Source organism: Pelecanus crispus, chromosome 12 (assembly GCF_030463565.1).
Source record: "Pelecanus crispus isolate bPelCri1 chromosome 12, bPelCri1.pri, whole genome shotgun sequence".
Classification (NCBI taxonomy): Eukaryota; Metazoa; Chordata; class Aves; order Pelecaniformes; family Pelecanidae; genus Pelecanus; species Pelecanus crispus.
In genome coordinates this window covers 27,860,115-27,885,090 of record NC_134654.1, presented here as the reverse complement: position 1 = coordinate 27,885,090, position 24,976 = coordinate 27,860,115, and the positions used below count along the sequence as shown (strand labels likewise).

General features: G+C 56.1%; 1 protein-coding gene across 1 annotated transcript in view; it reads left to right on the top strand.

Annotated features, from left to right (window-relative positions):
* SLC39A11 (solute carrier family 39 member 11) overlaps positions 1-24,976 on the top strand; it is a 105,672-nt gene that overhangs the window by 48,200 nt on the left and 32,496 nt on the right. The window contains exon 5 of the mRNA XM_075720030.1: positions 6,289-6,459. Within this exon, the coding sequence (XP_075576145.1) occupies positions 6,289-6,459 (171 nt within the window). The remainder of the gene's footprint in view (positions 1-6,288; positions 6,460-24,976) is intronic.

Here is a 24,976-nt window from a genome sequence, read left to right as displayed (position 1 = left end):
GCTGCGCCGGGGATTTGAGCGGCCCCGGCCCCGGCTCGGCAGCCTGGCCGAGCACGTTTAACCTCAGGCGCTTGAGAGCTGTAGGACGAGAGAGGCAGGGCTAAAGCCAGGCCTCGTTGGAGAGAAGCGCTCTGAAGCGGATGGAAAAAGCTAGAGAGCTCCCTAGCCTTTGGTTTGAATTCGGGAGCCAAAGTAGTGCAGTACAGAGGGGTTTTTGAGCGCAGAGTAAATAGCGTACTCGTCTGTGCGTGCGTGCCGCTTGCGAGTGCAATAAAGCTGAGCTCAGGGCTAATGCAAACAGTTTTCATTAAGAAATAATCAAAAATAAAAAGCCATTTCACATGCTGATAAGAAGCCAGGTCGTTCTTATATTTCACCAGCAGTTTAAGCCATACTCAGAGCCATTTATCTTTTTCCAGTGCTGGCTGTGGAGGATATGAAAAATGCAGCAGGCTGCACATATGTAATTAAACTTTTTTGGCAGAATCTTTGCCTTGCAGCTTTACTAAGAAATTCAATAATGATAAATTGGGTAGAATATACAGAGGACTTTTTGTGAACAAGATTTAAAACAACGTACGTGGCGCAGATAATTATTTGCCACGTAATTGTCTTGGCAACGTTCTTGTGAGTACCCTCGTCTGATTGTGTCAGCTATTCTTTAAAGACCACCCCTTGTTCTGCTCTTATCGCTACCCCAATTTGCTATTGAGGCTTTCCTGATTTCCAGCCAAGTCCGTGTTTAACCATAATTATTGTTTTGTTCCCCTTAGCCTGCGGCGTTGCAAGCTGGGAGCACTTCGGGCGCTGCATTTTCTGTGACAGCCGCACAAGTCCCCTCCCATGCTGTGTCCAACACCGTGAGCTGGTATCATCAGTCCACTGTAATTATCTTTTTTTTTTTTTTTTTTTCTTTTTTTCCACCCTTTCCCCACGGCAATTGGAAGCAAAACACATCGCTTGACCCACGCGCGGTTTGTAGTCTCGCTGTTGTATGTGACGCTACGGGGAAAATTACGCCGGGGTTGTCTCCCTGGTTTTGGTGTTGCTGCCTTTCTCCTCTGCTAATGCACTGATAATTTGTATGAGAGGCAATTTTGTCTTCAAATTGTCCATCTGAGCCACCCTCTGCGTTTCCCCTGTAAAAGCTGCATCTATTTCTTTCCCGCAGATTTCCCCCATTTGCCCTGCGGGCACCGTGGCATCCCCCCGCCCCTGTCCTTTGTCACTGCTGTCCTCGGAGGTGCTTCAAATATGCTTGGAAAAAGCCTGGTTTTCATCAAAGCTTTTTTTCCAATAGTAGCAAGCAGACTACTTGTAAGTAAACAACAGCAACAACCCCGTGCAACGCTACAGGCTTGGGGAAGAGTGGCTGAAAGCTGCCTGGCCAAAAAGAACCTGGGGGTGTTGGTCGACAGCGGCTGAACGTGAGCCAGCAGTGTGCCCAGGTGGCCAAGGAGGCCAACAGCATCCTGGCTTGTGTCAGGGGCAGTGTGGCCAGCAGGAGCAGGGAGGTGATTGTGCCCCTGCGCTCGGCGCTGGTGGGGCCGCACCTGGAATGCTGTGTCCAGTTTTGGGCCCCTCGGCACAAGAAGGACATTGGGGTGCTGGAGCGTGTCCAGAGAAGGGCAGCGGAGCTGGGGCAGGGTCTGGAGCACAGGGCTGGTGGGGAGCGGCTGAGGGAGCTGGGGGTGTTCAGCCCGGAGAAGAGGAGGCTGAGGGGAGACCTGATCGCTCTCTACAACTCCCTGGCAGGAGGCTGTAGTGAGGTGGGTGTTGGGCTCTTCTCCCATGTAGTTAGCGATAGGACGAGAGGAAATGGGCTCAAGCTGCGCCAGGGGAGGTTTAGGTTGGAAATTAGGAAAAATTTCTTTACGGTGAGGGTGGTCAAGCATTGGAACAGGCTGCCCAGAGAGGTGGGGGAGTCCCCATCCATGGGGGTGTTCAAAAAACGGGCAGAGGTGGCACTGGGGGACATGGTTCAGTCTGGTCTACCCCTGATTGGCTTAGTGTGGACTTGGTAGTGTAGGTTAATGGTTGGACTGGATGATCTTAAAGGGCTTTTCCAACCCAAATGATTCTATGATTCTATAAAATAAAATAATTTACAAAAAAGGGTACCTAACAGAAGTGATACCTGTGTGCTGGGACTGAATGGACGCCTTAGCAGGTGGCAGGCTCGTGTTCAGCACGGAGCTAGTCTGGGCGTTTGCGGTCATTAGCAAGAGCTGTGAAATGGATCTTTTCTGGTAATTTGTTAAAGGGGAGAGAGCCGAAACGCCGGGGTCATTCCCACCGGACTGGGGATAGCTGAAACTTGCCCAGTTACGCCCCACGAGGAGATGAACGTTGGCCGTTGCATCCCTTGCTCCGCTCCTTGGCAGAGCCGGGGAAGCCGAACGCCAGCGAGCCGAGCGGGATGGGCAGGGGGAGCGTGGATGTTCCTGTCTGATGCTCTCGGGTATTTGCTTTCCGCAGGTACGGGCGGCCCCGAGGCGCAGCTGGGTCCCTCTGCGGCGTTCATAGCTCCTCTCCGGGGCTTTCCCCCGTGCTCCTGGCCAGGCGTTTGGCAAAGCACGCTTGTTTCCTCAATGAAAATTCACCCAGAAATGGGAGTCGGGGGAGCTGAGATCAAAGCCTGGAAGAGGGAGCTGGCAAGGCTTCGCTTTGATGCTACAACGCCAGCAAAAGCCTTGCTCTGCCTTGCTGCAGGAGCCCTGGGGAACCCATCAAATCCAGGGACAAGGGAAATAAGGAGATGACTGGAATAAGGCAACGAAAAGCCCAACAAACCAACAGCTGCAAGCACTGGGAGTTTCCGTGCCTGAGCGTATCCTTGTGCTTGCCGGGATCGGTTTGGACGGCTCGGTCAGGCTGGAGCAGGGGGCGGCTCTTCCCTTCATGGGGTCTCCGTGTGTGTCCCGAGGGGACGGCGGCGATGCTGGGCACCGTGCCCCTGCGGGCAGTCCCCTCCCTGCCATCGGCCTGGGGAGAGCTGCGATCCCCCGGGGAACGGCACGTGAGAAACAGCCGAAAGGGAGATGGGAGCGTAATCGCAGGGGGACAAACGAATTTGCAAGCAGAGCGGATGCCAAGGCAGAGATGTTTTGTTCGGAGCCGGAAAGTTAGATTTTTGGAAACTCTGATGACATTTGGTTTATCGGTTCTGTTAAGTGCCAAGCGAAAAGCAGCTGGGAGGTTTTGATTTTTTTTGGCTCGTTCTGCCTAAACCGTGGGGACGGAAACTGAGGCATCTGGGGTTTCCACCCGTGGTTCTGCTGTGGATTTGCTGCGTGGCTGTGGGCGAGGGAGTCCTGCCTCTTGTGCCCGTCCCCTGCCCCAGAGCACGTGGGCATCGGCCATCCTGTAAGGGTCAGATTGTCCCTGATAAAGTAAATCCCAATCATTTTGTTTGGTTTATCCCAGAGAAGATGAGGTTGACGTGGTCAAGGACTTGTCCGGAGCAGCGACGTGGGGTGATGGACGGCTCCTTGACTTGGCGCGGTGTTCCGTGCGCTGCTGCGGCTGGAAGGACAGGCTGGATCAGCCCAGGAGGCGGGAGCCGGAGCCTGGTCCCGGGACAGAGCTGGGAGAGGTGGGAAAGAGGTAAGGGAAGAGCTAAGATTGCAGAAGAACAGAAGAAAACGTGTCGGACACAGGCTCGTACTTGCTTGGTTGGCACATGCTTCTCTTGAGTCAAACAGCTGGGGTTAAGCATGGTCTTGAAGTCAGGAACGCTAAGGATGGACTGGAGCAGGTCACACTGTGAGATGAGCGAAAAGAAAAAGGGAAAAAAAGAAAAAAAAGAAGAAAATAGCCAGCGATGGAGTAGCCTGCCTGGTGTCGGTAACGCCGTTCTCAGCTGGTGCTGTGAGAGAAGAGAGTGCGGCGGAGGTGCTACTGCGCTGTCAGCAGGCAGCTTTTTTGGCCTGATTTGAGAAAAAACCAAGTCACTGATATTAATTTCTGCATTTTCCCTGCATTCCCCCAGCAGATTCCCAAAGTCTGCAAAATGCAAAGCTTCCCCAGCAGCCGCCGAAACCTCCGCTTTCAGCATTCATCCTGCATTTGTACCTCGCAAAAAATGCCTCGAGAGCCTACGCTGCCCCGGCTGTCACGGCGTTGCGGTCGCTTGTGCTTTTGTTGAACGCTTGTTTCTTTCTAGAAAGCGAGAAACGCCGGTGTTTTGTCACTTGAATGGAAGCGCTCCTCTCTAAATGTCACCTAAACCGTTCTTCCTCCTCCCTGGAAAGCCCTTCACCCTGGAAGGGGGGTTCCTGCACCTCTCTGCATCCTCGCATCACCCTGCTTTTCGTGTAGGTGGTCCTGCAGCGTGAGCGATGCCGGGAGCCCAGGGGCAACACGGGGACGGTGCCGTGGTGCAAACCCACGCCCGTTGCGCTGCGGCGATGGGGCTGCCGGCAGCGCGCCGGGTGTAGGTCCACGGGTCGGCGTCGGTGGCCGGGGCAGGGTTGGCTGAGGATAACGCTGTGTGCGGGGCCCGGGGGATGCGCGCCAAGCAATTAGAGTAATCCAGTGGTCTGGCAGAAGAAGGGAATTTCATCTGTAAGTGGCTTTAGCCTTGGCTGCCCCTTTGCCAGGGGTCTGCTGCGCCAGCGTTCCTACGGTGAACTGCACAAGCTGCTCCGCTGGGTCTGGTTGTCCTTGCTATTGCTTAAAAAAAAAAAAATTTTCTTTGTCCCCGCAGGCTGGAATGAAACTGCCATCAAATGTTACTGCGCGTTATTGACTGGGCTAGGATTTGGGGACAGAAAGTGTCTGGCTCCGTACGGCTCACGACAACGGCGATGTTGGTCCGCGCAGCGTCTCGCTCTGCTTGCAGAGCGGCAGCGGCCATGGCCTCTTGGGGGGAAGCGTGGGAGCCGCGGGCGTCGCGGTTTGCAGCGCTGGTGACGCCGTGCGGGGATGCTCCTGCAGCGTGGGAGGTGGCAGGAGGGAATCCGCCGGAGAGTCGTCTGGTCCTGCTGCAGACAAGCGGGGTTTTAGTCTTTGCCCTGGTTTTTTTGGTACCAACATATCTTAAATTCTTGGTTTTATTTTCTCTGTTGTTGAGGACCGTTTCAGGATGCCTTTACGTGTCCGTTTTTGTGTTACAGATGGCAAGAGGCAAAGCGTTGCCGGCACCTCTGCTTTCCCAAGGTGACCCCTTGTGTCAATTTGCATGAGCCCTCTTACGCTGAGGTTCTTAACGGGCGCTGAAAAGGCACGCTGTGCAACGTGCACCGTGACGGTCGGGCACCATCCTGCCTCCAAAGGGCAGGGGAAGCAACTGGCATTCCGTCAAAACTGTTTCAGATGGCTCCTTACGCCGCATCCACGAGAAAAGATCTTGGGGTTGGGTGGGTCAAGGGACAGGAGAGAGAATTATATTGTTTAAATATCGAATCTTCTTTAATACAAAGCCGTAGCTGTTGCTGTGTGAGGTTAAGGAATTTGTGCTCCTCGTTTCTTGGCTTCCCTTCGCCTTTTCACGCTGAAGGTGAACAGTGAGGGGCTCGGTGTGCGTGGGCTTTATTACGGTGCTGCCTGGTGCTCGTTCCACCCTCCACAGCCCTAATTTGGGCTTGGGTTTTAGTGGCGTGGTTTTAAGTAACTGGTTGAAATAGAGCCGATAGTGATGGTCCTGCTGGGAGCAGAGGTCCGGGAGAGCCCGGGGTTATCCGGTGACATCTTAGCGAATGGCAGCAGCGAATCTTTTGGTAGCGGAACAAGTAAATACGGCTCAGCGCACTTGTTTCGTGACAGGGGTGCAATCAGAATGGAGCGTTCCAGGGTTTTCCTTCTTCAGCGAAGGCGATGGAAATGCAGACCTGCTGGCTTTGGGGTTGGCAGCGGGGGGAACGGGCAGGTCTCACCGCGGGTCCCTGCGGCTGCTGCCCGGCGGCTCTGTCCTCATCATCCTCGTCAGCCTCCGGCCCCAGAGCTCGTCCCCACCAGATCGGGAATTTGGGTTTGCAGGCGGGTGTGAGCCCGGGGGTGATGCTGGGGAGCTGTGCGGGGCTGGGAGTGGGTTTGAGGAGGATGAGGATGAACTTCTGCTTTGCCTCGGGGTCTCCCTGGCCCGTGGGCTCTGGTCTGCGTGGGGGGAATCCCCCTACCCTAACCTGAAAGGAAGGAGAAGAGAGGGCCAACGCGCACCCCTTCAGCCCTGCTTTGGTCGGTGTTTTTCCTTCTCGCGGCTTTTTCCTTCTGGGAGGGGAGGCAGGAGATGCCCAGCTGTCCGTCTGTCACCCTCTCGGCTGACCCGGCTGTTTTCTGTACCCCCAGACAAAGGTGAGAACGGGGAGCCCTATCAGAGGAGGAAGGGCGCGGGGGCCAGCCTGCCGGACGGCCCCCCGGCGTTCCCCGCGGCCAGGGACGGTGCCCCGACGGCCGGCAGCAGCAGCTGGAGGCGGATTATGCTGATGATCCTCGCTATAACCATCCACAACATCCCAGGTAAGTCCTGCCCGGCTGTCCATCCATCCCGGCTCGCGGGCAGCCTCCTCCCGGGGTCGGTGCCATCCTGGGAGGCTCGTTACAGGGCTGCCGCCTTCTCTCCTTTCTTCTTTTTCTTGCTGCTCGCAGATGGCACTCGCCGAGTGGGTGCCTGGGTGCCTTTTGGCAAGGTCTAGCACGTCAAATCTTGCTCTCTTGGTAGGGCTGAACCGTGGATGGGCTTGGCAGCGAAACCCCCGACGAGGAGGGGGCTCGGGGGGAGCCGGCGGGCTCGGGCGTGCTGCTGCGTCTTGAACCTCCGCAGCCCCGCTCGCTCTCGCCAGCCTGTCGTGGGCGAAAATTGTAAATCTGAGAGTATATTGAGAAAGATGACGCTGTAAAGACAACAAATTCTGGTCTCTTTTCATTTCTCTTCTGGTCTGTGTGCCAGCAAGAGATGCGTTTTAAAGCGCTGCTTCTCTGCGGGAGCACGGGCGATTGGGGTTCTCTTATTCAAGGGATGGAGTTTGCCAATGGATGGAAAACTGCAGAGCCTTGGGTCTTGGAGGGCTGTGTCCTTCCAGGGGCTGGGCTTCCAGGGGTGTGTGAGAGTACAAAAAAAGATGCGTTAAAAAAAAAAAAAAAAGAGATAAATTTGTGAGAGCTGGGGACACTCAGCTGCTTTGCAATTCTTGGTGATGTGGAAAGTAAAATAAGGCAACCTTTTCAAACGCTTGCTTTCCAGGTTTCCTCTCCCCTCCCTCCTCCTCCTCTCCTTCCCCTCGCCTTTTCTTTCTCCCTTCCCAGCTCAGTCTCTGCCTGGCTCAGGTTGTAGCCTGGATGGGGGCGTGCAGGGGGAATAGGAAAAGGCTTTTCTGCGTAACTTGGATCTGTAAACTTGGGCAAAAATGACGGGTGCCTTTGGAAGAGCCGTGGTTTCCGAGCTGGCAGGAACGTGTGGCTTGTTGGCGAGGAGGCGGCTGTTGTCAGCCGTGAGAGCTGCTGCGGCACGGGGCTTGCTTTAACCACGGGAGCCGGCGAGGGGGGAGCTGCCTTGCGTCGGCACGTGTGCCTTGCGATTTCGAGAGCGACTTCTATCCGATGCCAGGGCATCCATCTTAAATTCCATCACTGGGTGGGCTTCCCGGGTGAGAGGGCTCTGTTATGGGTCCGTACTCCCAGATCTTGTGTTTCTCCACCCTGCAAGGGTGCACCCCAGGATTGAATGGCAGGAAAAAATCAAATAAACACGCAGTGGGCTGTCTCGGCGTTGGAGCCGGGCTGCGCGTGGGTGTTCTTCTCCTTGAGCACTTGTGAGATGCCGTCCTTTCCAGCCTTGCTGCTGCTTGCTTTCCTCTGGGCAGTGATTGCTTCCTTCCAGCCGGTCATCGGTTCCCACTGCCCTTGGGTGCTCCTGCTCCTGTGGATTTTCTTTTTTCATCCCTTTTTTTTTTTTTTTTTTTTTAATTATAGGTAGATAACTCAGATGCTTTAGTTCAGCTCTGTGTATTGCAGGGGGAGGCAGACACCTGGCAGACGAGGCAAGTAGGGAGCTTGAAATTTAGCCACACACGCGAGAAAAGGGGAAGCGTTCGCATCGAGCGAACCGTAATTGGATTTCATCCTTCGAACGGAGTGTCGGGGAGCCGGGGTGAAGAGCCGGGCAGCATACGCATCTCGCTGCCTCGGGCCGTGTCGGCTGGGGATGCCTGTCTTTGTCACCGGCAAAAAAAGGAAGGTTTGTAGACGAGCGAACAAAGCGTCACCCGTAGCAATAGGTTAATGGCAACGTGGCCCTGGCTGCCGCAGGGACGCTGGTCCAACCTTTCATTGCTTCTGCAAGAGCACAAAGCCACCCTTGGACGGTTCCAGAGGCTCAGAAATTCTCTTGCATCTTAAAGGTCACAATATTAAAGCTTAATATCCAGAGAGGTGTGTGAGAGCGGTGGCCTGCGGATGGTTCTGCTGCTCGGCACCTGCCCGGAGGCTCGGCTCAGCTCGGCGGCGGTCCCTGGGTCGCGGTGGGGTGTCTGTCTCTGCCAAGCCCCGTCCCCAAAGTCCCCGCTCCTGCTCTTTTCCAGCTGGCGTGTGCCTTTCCAGCAGCCCCACAAAGCCCTGTGCCAACGTCCTTTCAGTGGGGATTTGCCCAAAGTCAGAGGCTTCAAGTCAGAGAAGTTGCGCTCGAGCCCGCGTCTGCCATCGCGCTCCCCAGAGCCCTGCCTGCGGGTCGCAGGGTGCCAGCACTGATTTTACCCTAATAAATAATTCAGATTGCGATTAAAACGGGAGCTTGTGGCCTGCCCTGCTCATTACCAGGGTTGCTGGTCTTTTTTGCACGAAGCAGACGCTGGTCCAGCCTCTTGGTGAGCAGCGGGACGGGGCTCAGCTTGGCTTTCGCCGAAGTCCCTTTGCTTTCCTGGCAAAGTCTCGGCAGCGCCGGTGGCACTTCTCTGATCCGCTGCGGCCCCTGCCTGCGGCGCAGGGTTTGGAAACACTGTAATGCTCTACCTCAATTATCATCGCTGCGAGCGGAAAAGCTGACACTATAATTAGCGCAGGCTCCCGCAGCGTAATGACACCTCGGTTAGCGTGTGGGTCGGCAGCGCCTGTGCTGCGGGAGGAGGCGGGAGGTGCCGAGCATCCCCAACTTCTCGGCTTGGCACCTCGGCGCGGCCGCCAGACGCGGGCTGCCGGCTCTCCCGGCCCCTGGGCTTGCAAAACCATTCCCCTGGGCTTGCAAAACCATTCCCCTGGGCTTGCAAAACCATTCGGCGCCCGCTTCGGCAGCAGCGCGCGGCTCCGTTACCGCGTCTGCTGCTTGCTCCGCTTCCCCGCGAGCCCAATGCGCTTGCAGGCAGCCTGTCATTGGAGGTTGCCCGGGTGGTTCCCAAGGGTTTTCTGTCCTCCCCTTGTCTTCACAGCGCTTCATAAAACTTCACATCCCTCGTGGGGGATGCTGCGGCGAGGAGGAGCAGCCGGGAGGGGACTGCTGTCCGTGCTCGCCTTGCTGGACCTCTGCTCTGGCCAAGTGCCTCTGACGGGCTGGAGGTGGTCTTGCTCCTCTGAAACCTGAGGAGCCGAGCCCAAACTCTACCAAGTTCCTCCATCCGGTGGTTAAAACCCTCGCAAGGACCACGTCTGGCCCTGTTCTGCTCCGCCGCTCGTGGGGAATGGGCTCCCTCTTATTATTGCCAGCAGAGAACAGTTTTATTCACTTTCAGCCCCATTTAGGGGTGAACACGTTTCGGTTTTGGCAAGGCACCGATCTTTGGTTTCAAGCAAATGTGCTAGAAGCCAGTTAATGTGCAGATGAGCTAACTGAATGTAAAGACCAGCCTCTCGCATTCAGTTTGTATTTAGTGGGCTTTGCCGGCAAGCAAAAGGTTTGTTAATTTGTTCCAAAGCTGGGGCTGGCAATGTAAAGAATAAATTGATAATGACAGGAGATGCCAAACTGCAGACTATTCCTGCTAATTAATATTCATATATGCCAGTTTTAGTGGAACATTAATTATGTATTTAATCAAGCCCTGTTTATTCTGGTTTATCTTTGTACCTTGGGTGGCTGTTACGCTGAAGGCTTCACATTAATTAAAATGTTACTGGTGTATCACAAATAACAATTAACGAGGTGTGAGTTGAACCGCCTTTCTCTCTGCGCTCATTTAGGAGGGAGGAGGGGAGCCCGGTAGGATGGAGCTTGCGGGTCCGTGGCCGGCTCCCCGCAGGGGTCTGCTCTGCTCTGAGCCGAGCTGCGGCGCGGGGCCGGCAGGGCTGTCCCCGGCGCGTGGGATCGGAGGGTTCCTCCGGCGTGGAGATGCCGCAGGAGCCTCTAACGCTCACAGCGCTCTAGGCGAGATGGAGGACAGGACCAAGGCCGTGTGCTGCGGCCAACTTCAGGCCCTGGGGCTCGTCCTGGGGCTCTCCCCGGAGCCCCGCTGCTCACGGGGGGGTCGCGGGGGTCTGCGCCTGCCTGGGACCCTCGGTGGCTTAACCGGAGCCCGAGTCGCTTCCTGGTGGGTGTCCGCACGTGGCAGCGGGCACGCTTGTGTGCGGGATAGGGAAGGAGTTGCAGAGGTTTCCTCTGTCGGGTTGTGGCGATGCCCTGCCTTGCTTTCCTCCGGCAGCTGGGAAACACGGGTTTCTCTTCCACCAAAAAAACCCCGCTCGGCTGATGGCAGGCGCCTGGCTGGGATCCCGCTCGCTGCGGGGACCGCGATGCCCCATCCCTCCGTCACCCCGAGGAACGTCCCCGCCAGCGCACCCTCCTCTGCTGCCGCTTGCTCCCAGGGGAGGCAGCGGGGCTGATGCCGGGGCCGGTTGCTGGCAGGCACGGGGTGATGCTTCCAGCCATCCTAGCGTTGCCAAGGAAACCTGAATTTTCCTTTTTCTTTTCGATGCGGTGGGCAGAGCGGGGCGGCCCCAGACCCTGGCACACGCCGCGAGCCCATCCCCAGGAGCTGCGTGCAGAGCTGGAGCCATCCGCGTCGCTCCAGCCCTTCCTGCAAGAAAACATCTTGCTTATCCATATTCAATCCTATCACTCCGTGTTTGCTCCCCGCTTCGCTTTCTGCGATGTTTCTGCCTCAAGTGTCACCGTTAAGCGGAGGTGTCTGGGAGGGAGCAAATGGGATGCGGCAGCGGCGCCGCGGCGTGCACGGAGCTGCCGGGTCACGGTGCCAGGCGGCACTGACGTCCCCGGCTCGCCCCCCAAATCTCACATGGCTCCACCTGAGGCTTTCTCTCCGGTTTCCATTGCCAGAAACCCATTAATAAGCTGGAATGTATTTATTTTTCCTTTTTTATGAGAAGGAACAAAGCAAGGAGCAGGACAGAGCGCGTGAGCTAAATATGGAACAAATTTACCCTCGTTGGCGAAGGTGCCGCGGGGAGGAGGGAGGGATGGTGGGGTATCGCTACAGGCAGGAGGGAGAAGATTTTAAATGGAGAAACTTTTAGATGACGACGTCTATGGGAAGGACAAATGAGTCTCCTGGGAAGCTGCACTGGGTCGGGGGTAAGGTCCCTGCACCCCCGGGTGACAGCGTCCAAGTTCATCCCCCGTGGGACTGTGCTTGGGGATGGCAGCGAGAGGCACCCGGCTGCACCACGGTTTGGCACGCCGCAGTGTTTTTAGGGAGCCTTCTCTGCTTGCCCAGGAGGGAGAGATTTAGCCCCAAAACTCACAGCTTGGGTTGTGGCCAACGCTTGGAGTAGGGACGAGATGATGCCTGGGGGAGGGTATAGCCCGGGGCCGGTGCGGAGGAGAGGGTGCGGGATTTACAGTGCTGGCACCCTGCTTGTGTCCCCGTCACCGGGCTGGCGTCAGCGTCTCTGGGTGTCCTTGCACCAAGGCATGACCGAGTCATAGAATCATAAAATCATAGAATCATAGAATTGTTTAGGTTGGAAAAGACCTTTAAGATCATCCAGTCCAACCATTAACCTACACTACCAAGCCCACACTAAGCCAATCAGGGGTAGACCAGACTGAACCATGTCCCCAAGTGCCACCTCTGCCCGTTTTTTGAACCCCTCCAGGGATGGGGACTCCCCCACCTCTCTGGGCAGCCTGTCCCAATGCTTGACCACCCTCTCCGTAAAGAAATTTTTCCTAATTTCCAACCTAAACCTCCCCTGGCGCAGCTTGAGCCCATTTCCTCTCGTCCTATCGCTAACTACATGGGAGAAGAGCCCAACACCCACCTCACTACAGCCTCCTGCCAGGGAGTTGTAGAGAGCGATGAGGTCTCCCCTCAGCCTCCTCTTCTCCAGGCTGAACACCCCCAGCTCCCTCAGCCGCTCCCCACCAGCCCTGTGCTCCAGACCCTGCCCCAGCTCCGCTGCCCTTCTCTGGACACGCTCCAGCACCCCAATGTCCTCCTTGTGCCGAGGGGCCCAAAACTGGACACAGCATTCCAGGTGCGGCCTCACCAGCGCCGAGCGCAGGGGAACGATCACCTCCCTGCTCCTGCTGGCCACACTGCCCCTGACACAAGCCAGGATGCTGTTGGCCGCCTTGGCCACCTGGGCACACTGCTGGCTCACGTTCAGCCGCTGTCGACCAGCACCCCCAGGTCCTTTTCGGCCAGGCAGCTTTCAGCCACTCTTCCCCAAGCCTGCAGCCTTGCATGGGGTTGTTGTGACCCAAGTGCAGGACCCGGCCCTTGGCCTTGTTGAACCCCATCCAGCTGGCCTCAGCCCATGGGTCCAGCCTGGCCAGGTCCCTCTGCAGGGCCATCCCACCCTCCAGCAGATCCACACTCCCACCCAGTTTGGTGTCATCTGCAAACGTACTGAGGGTGCACTCAATCCCCTCATCCAGATCATTGATAAAGATATTAAACAAGGCTGGCCCCAAAACAGAGCCCTGGGGAACACCGCTCGTGACCGGCTGCCAACTGGACTTAACTCCATTTACAACTACTCTCTGGGCTCGGCCACCCAACCAGTTTTTGCTTACGGTGGCGGTTCCTCACGTTGGCGATCGATTTAGGCCAGGCACCTCCTGCCCGTCCCCGTGGCAGCTCTGCCGCACCGCTCCGTCCCTAAGGAAGGTGCGGAGTCCGGCAGCGAGTGCCGCTGCTGCTTTGTTTTATCCCGAGGAAACGGGGGTAGAAGGGAAGTCTGCGCCGAAGGATGGTAAGTGTCAAATTGATTTGAAACGCGCTTGTTTGCAGCTTCGCCTGGGAAGGAGAGCGGTTCAGCTGAGTGCCCTGGGGTTGCATCGCGTGAGACCCGCCTGCTGCTCTCTGCGCGGTGGGATTTGGCTGGCGACAGCTCCGGGAGCGAGAACTGCCCGCTGAGATATGGGAGCTGCCTGGACACTTGCTTTTCTCTACGGCCTCTTGCAGCTTTAACCGGTTTTAATGTCCTTCTCTGTGTCTCTTGCTTTATGACTGTCTGGGGGAGAGGAGCAGACGGCGGGTTTGGGTTCGGGCTGGTGGCTGATGGGTGTTTTCCCGCAGGCAGCTCGCGCTGCAAATGGGAGCTGAATCCCTGAGCTGCCGTCACGCCGCGCCGCTGGCTGGGATCCGCAGCTGGAGGAGGCTGGTGGGGACCCCAGCGTTGTCCCCCCTTGGCCCGGTCCCCTGTTGCGGACATCTCCGGTGGTGGACAGCGATTGAGTCCCATCCGTCGCCCCTTGGCTGGCCTGCCTGCGTGTCTGCCCGAACCAGCTCCCGGCGTGGAGGGCTGTAGGAGCGACGTGCTCCTTGGTTGCCAGCCGGTGGAGACGTGTCCAAACCAAAAGGACATCTTCCCACCGGCGAGGAGGGAGCTTCACGGTGAGGGTGGTACCTAAACCGTGGCGTGGTTTGACGTCTCCCGGCTGAGCAGCCTGCACCGCTGTTGTCTTACCGCTGCGTGGCAGAGGTCGAGTCCAGGTTTGCCGCGCTCCGCCGGCGGGTGCGAGGCGGGATGCTGGAGGCCGCAGCTTTTTAAACCTTAAAGCAAGGCAGCGAGGTTCAGCCAGAGCTTGTCCGTCAGACCCAAACCAGAGCCGCTGTGTTCTGTGGTGGATGTGGTCCTCAGATGATGGTGAACTTGAGGATGCAAAGAGATTGCCTGTTGCCGAAGAGGCGGGTGCGGAGAGAGGGGTTTGTGGCTGGCTGCAGCAGCGCGGAGGTTGCGTACCGCGCCGTTAATTTGTGTTCCTTGGGAGGGGGCGATTTCCAGGCTGGTGACTTTGTCATTAGCAAAAAACTGATTGAATTCACTCTCCTGGGACAGGCGTTCCCATGCACTCAGCCTCCCGAGAGAAGGCTGGGGCAGTGAGTGGGATATTGTATCTCAATGATAAAGAAAAGTGTGGTTGTTTATATGAATATTCTCAGAGATCCATTAAAGGCCGGTAACATTCATTTTGAACGATGGGGTTTTTTGTTGGTCTGTTGAAATTGCGACTATTTTACAATTGTTGACTTTAATATGCGTTTAGTACCCACTGGGGTTCAGCGGAGCGTGAGAACAGGAGCCATTTAGCTGCGCCGATTAATCCGTGTCTTGTCTGTGTGATGCCTCTTTCTGAAATTACAGCAGACCTCCTTCCGCTGTCGCTTCTGCTCGTTGCGTTGCTCTTAATGGTTATTCCCGGGCACTCTTGGAGCACCTTGGGTTTCTACTGAAAGGCGTTATTTTTAGTGTGAAAAAGGAGGAGAAGATTGCTCTGCAGCTTGCGTTTCAGAGAAGAGGCTGAAAAGGAAGGCGCGGGTAAGGGAGGGTGTGCGCTGAGCACGCTGTGCAGCAATTTGATGGAGTTCAAGTGCTGCAGAAGGTCAAGGGCAGCAGAGGAGAGCGCTGGCCCTGGGGCCGGCTCAGCCCGCACTCGCCGCTCGGAAGGATGGAAAGATGCACGTTTGAACAGTCATGAATTTTTCACAGCTTTTTCTGCTCCGGGGAGAAAAACCAGCCTGGGATGTGGCTTTCCGAGGCTGCTGCCCATCGCATCTCCGATTCGATTTCCAGAGGGACCCTCCGGGCGCGGATGCGTCGGGGATCGAGCGGTGGTTGTTTGCAACGGTGCTGCGCCGTGACGGCCCTGCGAGCGGCCGGGGGGAGAGGAGAAAGGTCAGATTAGATGCGGCCCGTGAAGGCAGAGCTGGGCGTTCCACGCCAACCGGAGCGTTTCGCACGGCAGCGGCTCACGTGGGATCAGGAGGAGCGCGGCCGCACGCACGCGCCCGCTCTGGGAAAGGTTGCTTTAACCTTTCATTAAACCTCCCATTAATTCCCGCCTCATCAGCCCGTATTTTGACATTTGCATCTATTAAGCACCTCGACGGATTGAAATGGCTTGCTCGAAGTCGTTAAGCTTCTGTGCGAGGCGGGGGAAATGTCGGGAGGGGCGAGGTGCCGGCACCGGGCGAAGGACGCGGGCGGCAGCGCTGGCTGCGGGTGACGCTCTCAGCAGCTGCGGGACGGCTCTGCCCCGCTCCTCGGCTCAAGGCAAGATGCCACCAGCAAAAACCTGGTCCCGTAAAGGTGGAGGTTAAAAAGAAATCCTGCCGTGGGCACGGCAGGGCTCCGCTGGACCGGCGCACGCTGTGCGTCGCGGCTCCCCTGCCCTCTGCCTGCGCCCAAGGTGTGGGTGCCCCTCTGCAGAGCAGGGCCGTGGCGCTGCCGGGGACGGGAAGGGCCCTGGCCCTGGGATCCGGGATGCTTTCGGCTCCGCGGCCACCGGCTCGGCTCCCTCGGGACTTCCCCTTGCTCCCCTTGGGCAGGCGGAGGCTGAGGCTTCGGGTCCGGGGTGCTTTGGGAAAGGGTGCGTGAGGAACAGCCCGATGTAAATGTGATTTCATGTATTACATGGGCAGAATTGGGAATTTTTCGTCTGCAGCCTGGGGGGTGTCACAGCCCATCACGGCGGCACCGTTAAAGCGGGGAAGAGCACGGGCGGGGGGCGAGAGTCGCGGGGTCGCTAATGCCCCGCTGACAGCAACTCATATTTCAAAAACTAATTTGTAGGCAGACACCTGGAAAGCCAGCGGAGAACTGATAACGTACATTTATCTCTGCGGCATCGTTTTGAGTTGGTGATCGGTGTTTTGTAAGCGGTAACAGCCACAAAGGTGACAAAAGCCAATTAAATACAGTATTTTCACCAGCTGGAATGAGAGTCCGCTGAAATATGCATGCGGAAGCTCCTTTTCTTTCTTATCCCCATCAGATCTCGCAGGTCTGTTGCATTAAACATCGGTGAGCAGTGGCCTGAGAAATCATTTGCGTGCTAGAAATGAAACATTAAACATCCGTGATGGATTCGGGTTGCGTGGGGTTGGAGAGAGCTCATTTCCAGCACGGGTCGGTCCCTGCTTTTAGGGTAGTTCTGGTTTGTTAATTTGGGAAAGAGTTTTCTTCTTCCAGAGAAGCATTGCCATGATGAAGGAGCTTTGCGATGTTGGGCGGTTAGTTTAATTCTTTAAAATCAGGTACCTCCGGTGTAAGCAGTGGCCGTGCGCTGCCTCATCAGCTCCTGGTTAGCCATTGCAGCTCGATGGAATGAAACGACGATTTGCTCGGTGTCATCGTGCTTCGGTGAAAGGGGGAGAAAAAAGCGGAACAGGATGGGATGTAGATGGTCCAGCTCCTGCGGGGTAAACCAGGAGGTGGGATTAGGGGAACTGCCTCATGCTACCCAAATTCCACCTTGTTTAATGGACACAAACCCTCAGGCAAGGCCACGGGCTTCTCTTGGGCTGGTTTTCCCCCGGATCTGTTGCCATGAGTCGCCCAGCGTCACCTTGTGTCACGTCCCACCAGGTTTGCTCCGAGCAGCTCGGGCTTGCTGGTCCCCTCCTTGTTTCAAACCCAAGCAAACGCCTTCAGCTCGGCTGGCTGTGCGCAGGTGGGTTCACTGGCGGCTTTTTTCAGACAAAGCTCCTGTGAAATTGCCTGGGTCCCCCCAGGATAAGGCATTTGGTAGCCCATGAGGGCTTCAAATCCCTTTTAGTGACCTTTTAACTCCATGGCATTGCACACAGCAGTATGGTTGATCTTCGAGATCCTTTCCAACCTTAATGATTCCTAGTTTTACTTTCATTAAAAAATAATCCAGCCACCAAGCCAGGAAACATGAAATTGCTACTCTCCCCTGAATTGGTTCAGTGGTGGGCTTGGTAGTGTTGGGTTAATGGTTGGGCTGGGTGATCTGAAAGGGCTTTTCCAACCTCAACGACTCGATGGTTTGGCTTGCTTTGCGTCCGTTCTGCTGTTAAGCGCCGGTGAGCCGGGCATTTTGGCTGTTTGCTTTTCCAGGTGATGGCTGGCTCGACCTTGCCATCCTCTGCTGTTTTTCATCACCTCTTGCATAACCTTGATGGGACCCATCCGCGAATCCCCGGAAAACTTGGAGGCAAAGCTGCGCCATTAGTTTTTTTATCTTTTGAAATCAAAGAGGCAGAGTTGAGCTGTCTGGGCACGTCAGAAGCTTTTGAGAAGTTTCACCTTCTTTCAGCTTAGTGTATGCACGTCACAGGCCTCAGCCGCTGCTGAGTCGGTGCTTTATTAATGCCTCTAATGGGTAAACTCCTGAGTCATTTACAGAGCTCTCCCTGGAGCAGGAGAGCGGAGCTGAGCTAACGTGCGATGCTGAAGCAGGTCTGTGGTGACTTGCCTGCAATTCCCTACCCAGAAAGGCAATTTCTCTCAATTTTCTCCATTTTCAAACCGCCTGGCTTTGCTGTGCTTTCCTACTGCCGCCATCCCCACAAACCTTTAATGGGTTTCGCCCACACACACACCTTTTTTTTTTTTTTTTCCCCCCACGAACGTGGGATTACTCCAGCAGACACTGCAGGGCTTCCCATCGGTACCAGCCGCGCCGGAGCCGGCAGCTCTCTGCACGATGTGCCCAGCCACGCTCGCTTGTTTTATTTTTTTGCTCCCTCTGGGACGTTACGGTGTAAGATAGCACCGAAACGGGTTTGTTTCTCCTATTGCTTTTTCCACGGCCAGCGTTTCGGAGGGGTGGCACGGTGGGGCTCTGCTGAGCAGGATCCGTGGGGCTTTGCGGCTCTGCCTGCTCGCTGCCTGCATCTGCCCGTGGTTGCAAAGAGTCGCGAGAATAACGATTGCGCAGGACTGCTCAGACAGAGCAGATTAATCCAGCTGGTGCCTTGGGTTTTGTTTTCTCTGTCTTGTCACCGTCTGTTGGCAGGGTCAGGATGCGAGCGCTGCGTGGGCTGCGGCGCGTGAATCCGCAGGGGAAAGGGGACCGGGCTGCTTCCCCGTCCCACCATACGTCCCGCAAACAAAAGCTCTTCTTCGTTGGGAACCCAAGGAAGGAGAGGAGACAAGTGAATAATTCATACTGCTGTCGTGGTTCAGCCCCAGCCAGCACTAAGCACCACGCAGCCATCGCTCACTGCCCCCGCCCCGGTGGGATGGGGGAGAGAATCGGAGGAGTGAGAGTGAGAAACACTCCTGGGCTGAGAGAAGAACAGTTTAATAATTGAAGTAAAGTAAAATAGTAATGATAATAATATAATAATGATAATAACAATAATAATATCCAAAGCAAGCGATGCCCAATGCAATTGCTCCCCACCCGCCGACCGATGCCCAGCCAGTTCCCAGCAGCGATCGCTGCTCCCCGGCCAACCCCCCCAGTTTCTATACTGCCCATGACGCCGTATGGTATGGAATGGCCCTTGGGGCAGTTGGGGTCAGCTCTCCTGGCTGTGCCCCCTCCCAGCTCCTTGTGCCCCTGGCAGAGCATGGGAAGCTGAAAAGTCCTTGCCTGGCATAAGCAGTACTGAGCAACATCTAAAACATCAGCGTGTTATCAGCGTTCTTCTCATCCTAAATCCAAACCACAGCACTGTGCCTGCTACTAGGAAGAAAATGAACTCTATCCCAGCCGAAACCAGGACAACTGCAAATAATAATACATGCCACTATAAACTGCGAATTAATAATTTAAATGTTGTCTTTGTGTTCCGCTGAAAGGATTTTTGGTTAGGGTAATAATTCGGAGTGATCTGGTCTCGTTAGCTGGCTGCTTCTGCAGGGCTGCAGAGCAGGCGTAAAACGTGTTGAAACCCTGCTTGGCCGACGCGACTTTGTCGCTGCTCCCGTTGGCGTTGGGGTCTCCGCGGACGGCTCGTACGTGTGGCTGCAGGGCTGCCTTTGGTCAAGCACGCTGTCACCGCCTGGTAATAGTTCATGAGCGTGACGCTCGCGGGACTCCTGCGCCTTTGCTCCGTCCACACCACAGTCAGTTGCTGCTCCCCGGATCCTTTTCACATCTACATTTAGAGGACGAGGACTTTTGCACGTTTATCTCCCCCGTGACAAACCTGCCTGAGCCCGGGGAGCTGCGTCCCACCTGGGTGAGCTGAGTCGAAGCCAAACCCTAACGAGCAGCGATCTTTTATACTAAACTGCAGCGCAGTTTGTTTGCATGAAGTAGCGCGGCAGCCGTGGCGGGTGCCATAAGCGTTTTAACCAGATGTAGGTGCGGTATACACGCGTGCGTGGGCAGCAGCGGTTTCCAGCATGGGGATGGAAAACCTTGCACGAGCTGATGGGGGCAATTCATGCGGGTCTGGAAAAAGCGCCTTTCTTCTTCCTGCCTTTGAGGGAATTGGGGCTGGGGAGCTGGGGCTGTGGGTTTTTGGGGGGTTAGCATCGCCGTGCTCTTGTGCATTCTGCTGGAAGTCCCGGGGAGCAGGGAGCGTGGTGCTGGAACCCTAGGAGCAGCCGCGGGGTCTGAGGCAGGAGGCGAACGGCGTCCCAGGGCTCCTGCGCTGCACGGGGAGGTGGAAATCCAGCCAAGCAGCTTTTTATGGGGAAGCTGCATGCCAGAGATCCGAGTGCTCTCGCTCGGAAGAGCCTGTGGTTATGGACGTGGAAGAGAAATGCGATGCGGAGAGTGACCGGGTCGCCTGCATCGAGCAGCAGGTCAAGAGTAAGAGCGCTCAAACTGCCGTGCCAGGACCTCTGGTCTTGTGCCAGGACCTCTGGTCTTGTGCCAGCGGTGCCTGCGGGGGCAGCCGGGGCTTTGGGGGCAACGCCGCTTGCCAGGGCTGGAGCTGGTGGGACGTGCTGCTGTGGGTGCCTGTGGATGGTGGCTAAGCAAGGCTGCCTCCGGAGCGGCGGTAGGATTTGTGTTTCAAATGCAAAGTGAGATCCACCGCTTTCTGGCTTGGTTAAGTTAAAAAAGGAATTAAAAAAAAAAAAAAAAAAAGGTCTTTCTAAAATGACTTTAACCTCCTGCCTGCCAGTCTTATAATGGTGGATACCTAGAAGCATAAAAATCGCTGAAATCTGGTAATCGCTGTGCTTTCTTGTACAGTAATGGCAAAATGATGTGACCTAGAGGGAATGACTTCGATCTTTGGGGGAAAAAAAACTTCAAGTTTGAATAGTGGCGACAGGGCCGTGCTTAAACTCTCATAGAAATACAAACCTCATTATAGCAAGATTAATTTCCCACTAGGAACTTAACAGCTCTTCAAAGAGCAGGATGAATAATTGATGACATGCTGGCACCCGTAGTACCTTCCTCAAGGAAGCGTGTTCATTTGCTGACCCGGGAGAATTAGCTTCATAAATCCTGGCGGGAGGAGCTAACGTCGCCCCTGGCTCTGCTAGCGCTGCTGCCGGGCTCGAGGTGCTGGTGGGGCACGCGCGGTCCCAGCTCGCAGCCGGGGCGTGGGTCAGCGGTGCTGAGGTACGCGTCGCTGTTGCAACCCTCGGTATTCCCAAGGAGAAGGACTTGGGCAGCCGTTCAGGAGCCCAGCAGCGTTTGCTTCCTTTAATCAGAGGATGCTTTTGCAACGAACCCCGCGAGCGCGTCTCTGGCCCGCCATCCGCCTCGGCGCCCGCGGTCCTGGGTTGCCTCGGGTGCGCGTTAGCTCATGCAAAGGGCATTCTCAGCATCGCAGACTCTTTCCTTTGCTCGCAAAGAAAGGCGTTTACTGCTGTTAAGTCCATAATTCTTCCCATTTCTTTCAAAGCTCTGCAGACACAAGCCTCCGCCGAGCCGTGCTCTCCTTATCTGCCCCAGAAATCCGACGTCCCCGGCAGGCAGAGCTGCGGTATTTCTGCCGTAGGTAGAAGTTATTTACAAACCCCGCTTCTCCTCTAATCTTTGCCCTCCCTCCAAGCCCAAGATTTTGCCTGCGCTCAGGCTGCGGGACCTGTGAGTTGCTCCTTGTGTTATCATCACCGCGGATCCTCCTCTTCCTCCCCTGCCTGCCCGGGAGAGCCGTGCTGCATCCCCAGAGGAGTTTTCTACAAGGGTATTTTTTAGGCAAAGACACCCATGGACTGCGCTGCCGGCATCCTGCTGAGCGCATCTTCTCGGAGAGCAGGAACCATGGGATAAACTAACCGGTAACGGGTGGCTCTGCGTCCCCCGTCACTGCCATGCTAGCCTGCTTGTACATCAAGAGAAGGGGGAAAAAAAAAACCCAAACCCTAACGCCTCTGGTGCTGTCAGGTCTGCCCGTAACCTCCCGGTGTGGCTCTGCCCGCTGCTGCGTTCGTACGTGAGACGAGACTGAGCAGAGGGCAGGCGAGCGGCGTGGCTGCCTGCAAAAACTGAGATGCGTTACAGCAGTGACCCCTCCTTGCCCTGCCAGGACAAAGCACGAGCTCCGGGATGCTGCGACATCATTTTCTTTGTTCCTGAAATCCTGTCTGCACGATTACAAACTGCTTTGGAGAGAAATGTGAATTTTGTTTAGTGGTTTGGTTTTTCTTTTTAACGTTCCTGAAAGATATTGTCCTCTAGCCACAGCCTATGCTCATTTTCTTGCTTTTTATGGCATGTGAGAGTAACATAATAACTGGGGTTAATTTACTTGCTGCTGTAATTTATCAAGGCCCCGTGAGTGATGCTTGCTTTTTACTCATTTGGATTTCTAGGGAATCTGCTTTTATTTTCAGTTGGTTTTGTGAACAGGCTTTCTCCTGAGGATTACGAGTGGCTTCCCACAGCGGCTGCAAAGCTCGTTTCATGAGAGCTGCGAAGCTCTTGCAAACGGAGCTGGCGAGGGCAGGATCTCGGCGAGCCCGGTGAAACCCAGCCCCTGGCTTTGCAGGAGGGTTTTCCTGGTTTTTCTGGTTGCTGATCGAGACGGAGAGCGGGCGGCGGAGGGCTGTGATCCCTGCCTGGCTGCATAAGCTGCCCTGAATAGGATTTAAAATCGCAGCCTGCTTAATTTCATCTGGCTCTTTCAGCTCGCCGAGCTGTCGCGGGCTCGGGCAGTGGGTGATAAGGGAGAGGTTTGATGGGATGGAATCAGCCGTTCCGCTTTCAAGTGGATCCTTTGAACCTAAGGCTGGCGTGGCGTTTGCAGCCGGAGGCGCTGGGGGACGAGCCCCGCGACGTGAGCGTGGAAGCGGGCGCTCTGCACGGCAGGGCCGGGGCCGATGTGTCTCGGAAAATACGTGCTGGAGAGCGCGAGAGCAAGAAAGCGGCGTTCGATGCTGTGGGCAGCGGCAGGAGGTGACTTCAGACCAGGGAAAGTGGGCGAAACTAGATTTCAGCCCAGCGAAAGCAAAGCAGCTTCCCGGGTGCGCTCAGTCTCTTCGTTTCCCAACTTCTGCGTGGTTTGGGGTTCGCTCCCCTTTGATGGAACGGGCGCGTACAGCACCGTCAGTGTGTACCTGAGCAGCGAGTCCGGGCTGTCCGGGGCCGTCTGTTCACGACTGAGCCTTCTGCTTTCACAGTAGAAGTATCTCTTCAGTAAATCTCTCCTTTTTAAAGTTAATTGTCTATTTTGTACGTTATCCTTGTGTAGGTCTTTGGTCTCGGGGCTGGTTAGGACCTGGCAGCACAGAGCCGCGTCCCCGTGCCACCTCGCGACCATCTCGCGTCTACCGTGGCTCGTTTTGGTGGGGCCGGGCTGCCTCGACGCCAGCACCTCGCTCCTGCGGAGCAAGCCTTCCTCTCATCCCTGCCAAGCAGAAGAGTTCCCTGGAATGTGCAGCAATAGGCACTTTTTGGGGGGATAGTCCAAAGGCAAGACACCCTCCTGTAGGCCAGAGCACTGCCGTGGTGCCAAATCTCAGGAGCCTTCGTGGTCCCCTCAGGGTTGCAGCGCGGTCCCCGGGGAGGGGCTGGAGAGATTTGGCCTCCCCAGGAGCATCCCAGCATGGGGTGGGAGCGTGCAGTGCTTTCCACACTGAGCGGGGGGAGATGGATCAGTGCTGGGCCTCATCCCAAAGCCCATCCCAGCCAATTTGTGTGCTCCTGTGGATTAGAGCAGACGGGAACGTTGTCACTGTCCTCCTGGCTCAATGAGACGGAACATCTTGTGCTGTTTTGCAGCTCTGCCAATGGGGCACTGAAGTGAAATTAAAGTAAAAATAAAACCGGAGCTGTAACAGCATGCTGCACACACCCGAGTCCCCTCCGCTCGCTGGTGCTCGAATGCCGCTGGGTGAGCGTTGAGGGAGCCGGGGGCCTCAGGCCAAGCGTGAAGGTGTCGGCGGTGCGCCGGGAGCAGCGGGGGCCCTCGCTTTGCTCCCTTGGCTGACGTCCTCCGCGCCAGCTTTTCACACGCTGCGTAAATCTCTCCTCGGCTGCTCTGCTCAGCGCTGCGGCCATCGTGTCGTACCGCGCCATCACCTTCTGCCTGCCCGTGGTGCCTTGACGTGGCTCTGTGCTCGTCCAGCTTTGCCCTGCTCCCCTTTCCACGGTTCCTTCCCTGTGCACCGACTCCTCCTTCCTGTGGTGTTCCCTCTTGGCTTTTCCCTTCCAGATTTTGGGCTGGCTGCCTTCCCTGTGAAGATGCTTTTTGGGCTGCGAGCAATGCTCTTGCTAGACCCGCGTGCTGTCCCCACTCCTGCGTGGTCCTCTCCTGCTGTGCCCATGGCCACCATCCCCATTGCTCCGAGCGTGCCCTCTGAGGCTGCGGAGGAGGGAGCTGATCCTGCGCACAGCAACAGCCGGAAGCTGAAGGAGAGAGGAGGAGGAGGAGGATGGCAGGGCTTGGCCCCAGAGGTGGTGGGAGCTCCCAGAGCAGGGAAAATGGGTTCCCCTTGGCTTCGGGGCTGAAGTGATCGTTCCCCTGTGCTCGGCGCTGGTGAGGCCGCACCTGGAATGCTGTGTCCAGTTTTGGGCCCCTCGGCACAAGAAGGACATTGGGGTGCTGGAGCGTGTCCAGAGAAGGGCAACGGAGCTGGGGCAGGGTCTGGAGCACAGGGCTGGTGGGGAGCGGCTGAGGGAGCTGGGGGTGTTCAGCCTGGAGAAGAGGAGGCTGAGGGGAGACCTCATCGCTCTCTACAACTCCCTGGCAGGAGGGGGCAGGGAGGGGGGGCCGGTCTCTTCTCCCAAATAGTTAGCAATAGGATGAGAGGAAGTGGCCTCAAGCTGCGTCAAGGGAGGTTTAGATTGGATATTGGGAGAAATTTCTTCACTGAAAGAACAGTCAAGCATTGGAACAGGCTGCCCAGAGAGGTGGGGGAGTCCCCATCCCTGGAAGTGTTCAAAAAACGGGCAGAGGTGGCACTTGGGGACATGGTTTAGTGGGCATGGGGGTGTTGGGGTGATGGTTGGACTGATGATCTTAGAGATCCTTTCCAACCTTAATGGTTCCTAGTTTCACTTTCATTAAAAAATAATCCAGCCACCAAGCCAGGAAACATGGAATTAATTATGGCTCTGCCCTTAATTGGTTTAGTGGTGGATTTGGTAGTGTGAGGTTAATGGTTGGACTGGATGATCTTAAAGGGCTTTTCCAACCTCAGCGATTCTGTGGTTCTATGATAGATGGTCCATGGTGCTATGAGGTGCCCTGGTTTCGATCCTTGCTCCCCGGCTCTTGCACACCAGATGTGGTACGTAAGGAGACCTGTGGATATCATGCTTTTTGCCCGCGCCACCGTGACCGGCAGGCTGCCATAACATATCACGTAGCCGTCTGGCATTAACAACAGGAGTCTCTGTAGTGACCCTCCAGCATGGTTATTGCTTTGCAGGTTGAGGTTTTGAAGCTTTTTTTTTAAATTTCTCTGAAAACAAGCAGAGGGGAAAGCGCGCCTTTGCAATGAGCACTGCTGGCTGAGAGGTTTGTAGCTGATCCTT